Source organism: Sphaeroforma arctica (genome assembly GCF_001186125.1).
Source record: "Sphaeroforma arctica JP610 unplaced genomic scaffold supercont1.2378, whole genome shotgun sequence".
Lineage (NCBI taxonomy): Eukaryota > Ichthyosporea > Ichthyophonida > Sphaeroforma > Sphaeroforma arctica.
Window position 1 is genome coordinate 1 of NW_014038180.1, and position 7,014 is coordinate 7,014.

Here is a 7,014-nt window from a genome sequence, read left to right on the forward strand (position 1 = left end):
TTCCTTTTTCACACATACAAGCACACATTAGCACACTAATGTACTTATCAAAGGCATTATCTGTTTTCTTTTGTGATTATGTTATACTAGTCAGATTTTTCTGATGCACTATTGATTGCACACATTTTGGCAGCCCGGTGTGGAAGATTTTGGACCCAAGGTAGATGGACCTGAACTAATTATTGTTGGTGCTGGTATTTTAGGTTCGTCACTAGCCGCTGCGGCCGCCCGTGACGGTCGAAAGGTGAGTTTATGTAAAGGATATATATTGAGTAATGTTTTAATTGCGTAGTGTTTTCCAGATTATAATATTCTGAGATGCCAAATATTCGACCATTGTTTCTTTTTAGATCACTGACAGCCGGATCTCTAACGCACATAAACAGGTGGTCCTCATAGAACGAAGCTTAGCAGAGCCGGACCGTATTGTTGGAGAACTATTACAGCCCGGGGGCATACAGAGTCTCACAGAACTGGGATTACGATCCTGTGTTGATGATATCGATGCAATCACAGAGTATGGATATATGATATACTACAAAGGCGAGACTATCACATTAGAGTATCCCCAGGACGACTCGGGAGACAAGGTAAGGCAGACACAGGCCCACAAGCACATACTTGCAATACTGAGTGTGCAGGCAATTTAATGTGAACGACTTCAATAGTTTGTAGTGCACATGAAGGATTCCTTGTGATCGATCACAAAATGAGGCTTATCTGGCCATGATTCATACTAAATTACGTGGGAATCGGTTTCTTTAACAAATTCACGTATCCATTCAAACTCTAAAACCTGATTCTTCGCTTGGTTACGTAGCTCTACGGAAAATCCTTCCATCATGGGCGATTTATCATGAAACTGCGAGAAGCAGCGATGAAGGAGAAGAATGTGTCTGTAATTGAGGGCACAGTCACCTCTTTAAACGAAGACGAGAATGGCTGTGTAACCGGCGTCACATATAAAACAAAAACGGAGGAAGGTGAAGTTGAAAAGAAGACAATTTCCGCGCCTTTAACAGTGGTAGCAGATGGGTGTTTCTCGAAATTCAGGAAGCAGCTGTCAAAGACAACGCCTTCGGTACCATCACGATTTTACTCTTTAGGTATGTGCTGAGATGCGCTCTCGATTTGCAACCGATTAGATTGGATTACTTGGTGATCCCCCTTTGTTTCAAAGTAATCAGACTTACAATCGTATTTTTCGGTTGAGACACAGATATCCCTCTTAAAGTTCCTCCAAATTTCGTAGATTTCTGCTCTAAGAGCCAATTTCCATTCATTATTTTTTTTTAAACGTCTTAGAAGTTGTATTGGGCAAATGCTTTAGCCTAATTGTATTGCTTGAAGCGAGTATGCCAGATTTTTTCATGACCTGATTGGCTGCATCTTTCTCTAACTCGATTTTTCTATTTCATTATTATGGAAAACTAGAACTCCAAGACGTGGTGATGGAACCAATGAACTACGCTATCGTTGCTCTCATCAATCCCTGCCCCGTTCTGGTGTATCAAATCGGTACACGAGAGACACGAGTGCTGGTAGATGTCCCCGAGAATAGCGGAATTGATGATGTGCCTGAGTTTATGAGGAATACTGGTATGTAATTGTCACGCGCAAACATTTCAGTATATCATTTCGAGCACAATGTACACCGCGGTATTACCAGAAAAGTAAAGCAAAGACAGTACTTCAAATGTATATTAAACTTCGGTCACCTAATCGTATTCTGATACCACAGTTGTGCCTCAGCTGCCTGAACACATCCAAGGACCATTCAACGCTGCCCTGGAGTCACAACAATTACGGTGGATGCCTAACTCATATCTACCTGCTGCCCCGCTACTCAAGCACGGCGTGTTGTGTATGGGAGATGCTATGAACATGCGACACCCCTTAACTGGTATGTTTTACTCTTCTTCATATCTGGCTTGAACGAAACCGCCAGTATGCTTGGGACTACGGTAGAATTTAGCTGAAATTACTCTCGGTATTTCTTCCGTTGAATTTACCCCACATATTAACATACAAATTCTATTCATTTTATTTTTCTGAAAGGCGGAGGTATGAGTGTCGCCTTCAAAGATGTTCTGCTTTGGACGGAGTTTATGCGCACAATTCCCGATCTTCGAGACCACACAACTGTACGAAGTGCCGTCAGGAAATTTACCTTCCAAAGAAAACAGGGACACTCCTTCGTCGTCAACGTGCTGGCAAACGCACTTTACGAATTGTTTGCTGCCTCAGATGGTATGTTTATGTGATTTGTATCCAATGATCGCTCACTTACTACTGCAGTTGAATACCAGTGTTGTACTGCACAAACCCGCTTTAGGGTACTCCACACTATCAGCAGTCTGGTTATACAGCTGAAAATAGTCACTGTTGAAAGTAATTTGAAATGCAATATATTGTATTGTAACACTCACACCAATATTTTGATTCTTTTCTGTATATTTCCGAAAACAAATGACATAATGTTTTTCTTCTTCTTCAATTATCTACAGGAAACCTGGCTGTCTTACGACAGGGGTGTTTCGCCTATTTCCAATTGGGTGGCGAGTGCGTGAATGGGCCTGTGAGATTACTATCGATCCTGAAGCCACAGGTAGGTAAAATAATATGAAACTCTGCCTGGCTAACGTAATGGCAAATCGTCCATTGAGATAAATTCAAGTTTATCAACCTGTTAATTTGGGGTCATTGTAGTTTTTTTTTTGTATCTCTTCTAATGCGATGTTAAGGTGTACCGAGGACCTGTTGCTCGGCACTAAGAGATTTCCCTTGTATGCAGCCTGCGCATCGAGTGTTTTGGAAAATGTTCTCCACCGAATAGAAGACGGAAAGTCTTAATTGACATCACTCCTAACATCACTTTATTTTGTTTTATCTGGAACAGCCATTGGTGCTGGTGGGTCATTTCTTTGCCGTTGCCGTCTATGGGATCACGGGTATGCTGCGAGAATGTAAATCTTTGTTGCAGCTCCCCGCGACACTGGTGAGCTCCGTGAAGGTCATGGCATCCGCTGTGCGAGTTATTGTACCACTGACATGGCAGGAGATGCGACTCAGATAATGCTATGTGGGAATATTGCAAGCCGGGAGGTCGAGTTTGCAAGTATGTCTACATGCCGCATTAATGTCTCAAGGCGACCTAATGCATGGGTACCAAAGTAGGATACTACACCATCATCCGATGAGTGGATCATCAGACGTAAAGGAGAAATATTAGAATTAGAAATTTTGTCGTTTGTAGGCCAAGGACGACATGGAATAATGATCGTTGGCAACCCCTAACGACTTCTACATGAAAATAATCAATTACTTTGAAAAATAAAAATAGAATTGTAATTCCTGAAATTAACAACAAAATAAAAATAAAAATACAGAACTCTTTAATATGCATGCCTCAAATAGGGCTGAATTTATTTTTGGATCCATTGTTTACAATCGAAATCTCTACATGGACCACTTATAATAAAAAAGTCCAAATCCATGCGTGCACGACTTTCGATCGCGGCAGTACCCACGTAAAATTTTCATCCGAAAGACACTCTTGAATGACTTAGCACGATTCTTTTTTTTCTGGTTGCAGCTATAGTGCTTCTGGGAATGAGACACCGCGCACTTTGCGCAGGTCGACGATAGTCTCGTCGATCAAGGCTAGTTTCAAACCAACACCACCCCATTATCATCTATGTTCATTTAGAGGATTACTAGTTGCTGCACGCGATGCACGCTGACTTTCGTAGCAGGCCTTAATTATTTGTAGCACCTGTCTGAGCCACATCAGCGGCTCATAACACCTTATAACACACGCCAAATTCCTACATAGGCGAAACCACAAACGTGGACACGGCGAGAGACCGGCTGTGAACACACGAGGGGAAACCAACCCAGACTTGCAAGCAGAACACTTCTATATAGTTCAGGTATAGCTTCGGTTCAATCTGAGAACGAATCCTTACTGTCATAAAGTTTGGGTGTGATCGGTGGTTTTCGATAGTATCCATTCCAAGACACGGTAAGTGCACGATAGTCGCGGGCTGCACCTATGTGTGTAAATTATGCGACGTGGCGACTTCCATCTCAAACCTACATCACATTCAGTCCGAAGCGGATGTGATCGGAAGATAGTATCGTGTAGCGTCGATCGCAGTGAAAATCGCAAATACCAAACGGTATCAAAGCGCACGGCAGATCTGGAGAAGTTAATCTGCTTCGATCAGGAAGATACTTCAGAGAGTTTCAGGTGCTTCATGACGTTCTCAGCCAAAGTCATGTAAGCCTTAGTCTGAGGGCTGTCCGGATACCCAATCACAAGAGGCGTACCGTTGTCAGCACACTCCCTGATTTGAATGTCCAGAGGAATCTCACCAATGATTCCAGTCCCCATCTCTTTCGCTGCCACCACTGCGCCGTCTCTGTGGCCACCGCGATACATGCATAGTGTGTGAAGAGGATTACAGATAAGCGAATAGGGACAAAAAAATGCGTGAAAAGGTTTGCAGGGAATATTAGAATTGATCGTATGCGAACAAGTGCACAGAGATTAAGCTTCATAGCAGGTAAAATATACCTCATGTGTATTCAGTAAAAAAAAACAGGAGAGTCTAAATAATGGCACATGTGTTTCTTCGAAGAACATTTGTATACTATGTTGCATCCGAGTCACACAGCAAACGAAAGACAGGCAGTCGAGGATACAGTGCACACCAAATGCCCAAAGCATACAATGAAAAATCCTAAACGAGTTCTATGTCGATTAAACTAAATGAGAGTGAATAGGTGCTGCTACATCATAATACACTCATTGTACCTTCCAAATATGTGTGTCGTGTGCGAGCACTTAGGACACTCAAAGTGGCTCATGTTCTGCACCACGCCGAAGATGGGCACATCGACTTTGTGGAACATTGTCACTCCCCTACGGGCATCTGCAAGCGCTAAATCCTGCGGCGTCGATACAATTACTGCACCTGTGGCCGCCAAAGGAAAAAATCCGAGATCAGGGTTGTACACAGTGAATGTCAAGAATCAATTTCACCAAGCGAAACAGTAGGGTCGATCATGACACAACTTGATTGATAACAGCAGTATCGCGCGCTCGTCGAAGTATCGAATATACACATAACAATGACCTGCACTCATGAATCAACATAATTCACAAACTGTGACGTATACGCAAAATTTACAATTACTGAGAGCGATACTCACTAAAGATGATTTGCCAACCGATCAGTTTCGAATCTTGATATACCATCGATGGTAATCTCTTGGCTGATAGACAATTGCGTGTCCCCGGTGCCCGGCGGCATGTCTATTACCAGCACATCGAGCTCTGGCCATTGCACACGCCTTAACAACTGCTTGAGCGCTGACATAACCTAATATGCGCGTATGCCAAGTAGTGAGGGATGGAAGTGAAGCTACCTATTGTACGAAACGCACTAGCAGTATGGGGGGCTGTCACACACACCTGAGAAACAAGCGGCTTGGGGTAGAAGGAAGGAAGAAATGGCATCCAGTATCATACTACTAAAGCCAACCCCCCCCCCCCCCCCTTACCCAAATTGTTCCCGTGACACGCAGCTTGCACTTCCCAATCGCCGAAGAGCTAGAATGAGCAATGTCACTACACTACATACCATTAGACCACGCCACACCACAGCGTCATTCTTGTTCACCAGAAACCCCATGGACATACAGTGAACACCATAGTTTAGCAGGGGCATCATCATATTACCAGCTGTATAAAGAGGGTAAATCAGATTAGAAACGATGGTAACATTCTGCCCTGAGCAGGTAGGTCAAATCTAGTATTGCATATGGTATTGGAAATGACTTACGAGCGCCCGCGAATGGCGTTGACAAGTTTGCGCACAACATAAGCGAACATTACATATAAAGTTCATTGAAATTGCGTAATCTACATGGTGATCTAAATTGCTAAAAGTGTCCATGTTGGGATTGCACCGATATGATGAAACAGAAGCATTAACTTGGTGTCAATTGGAATAGAAAATGCAGAGCCAGTTGTATATTTGTCTTTCGGCACGAACTGTACTACATTGGAGATATCGACAGTTAGGCTTACATTTCGAGACTGGTGGCTGGTCTTTCAGATTCATCATTATAGGAATTGATGGTCCAAACACATCCGCATCCAGTATACCAACTGATAGACCCTTTCGTTTCAATGCCAAGGCCTATCAAAGAAGAAATCGAATTGAGGACATCCACCGATAGAGATTGATTAACGTACAAAAAGTGTGCTCACAATCTTGAAGACCAGTACGAGACACACTGGTGAAATACTACAAAGCCATCTCAAAACTAAATAGTGCGAGCCACTAGAGTGTTCGTATAGCATAGACATACTCATTCAGCAAGTTATACAACCCATGTCGCTCTCCAGTATAAATATTTTTAAAGGACACTATCAGAGCTCTCATAATCTTGCTATCAATATCGAATGTGATTTAACGGATACCTTGATCTCTGCCATGTATCACTTGCATGGTTTTCAGCCTTGTGAAAGAACGAACATACCAAATTGACAGATGTTGTCGATTTGCCTACGCCCCCCTTTCCCGACGCGACAACGACAGTATGCTTTACATTGCGGATGGGGAACTTATCTGGGATTCCTTTTGACATGTCTATTGGCCCCGAACGGGATTCTCCCGGCAAGCCCTGATGGTACAATCGATGATTGAGGGGAAATGATACAAAATGCGGCAATATGCACTAAATTAGCTGCCCATTAAGCCAGCACTAGACAACCATAGCCATGGCCTATACTAGGAAGACTTTCTGTGCTTGAAAGATAAGAGAAATATTAACACCGTAGCTTTATAAAAGCATTCATACGTTGGAATACGAAATATATATACAGATGTGATGTTTGAATTCACAAATACATACATATATATAGACGCACATGTACACACACACACACACAAACATATACACGCACACGCACACAGAAACACACACACACACACACATATA

The 7,014-nt window shown here is 42.8% G+C and overlaps 2 protein-coding genes across 2 annotated transcripts; one reads left to right on the plus strand and one right to left on the minus strand.

Moving 5' to 3' along the window:
* Positions 1-131: 131 nt before the first annotated feature.
* On the plus strand, positions 132-3,392 carry SARC_12535 (hypothetical protein; the record flags this gene model as incomplete). The annotated part of the gene is made up of 8 exons (XM_014293355.1): positions 132-244; positions 387-590; positions 821-1,106; positions 1,435-1,599; positions 1,742-1,903; positions 2,059-2,250; positions 2,508-2,608; positions 2,900-3,392. Coding segments are annotated over 8 exons (1,400 nt in total), but the record flags the coding sequence as incomplete, so codon positions are not given.
* SARC_12536 (iron-sulfur protein NUBPL) lies at positions 3,392-6,697 on the minus strand (the record flags this gene model as incomplete). Its single annotated transcript, XM_014293356.1, has 6 exons — positions 3,392-4,424; positions 4,820-4,979; positions 5,261-5,387; positions 5,649-5,749; positions 6,098-6,209; positions 6,553-6,697. Coding segments are annotated over 6 exons (844 nt in total), but the record flags the coding sequence as incomplete, so codon positions are not given.
* Between the last annotated feature and the right edge of the window lie 317 nt (positions 6,698-7,014).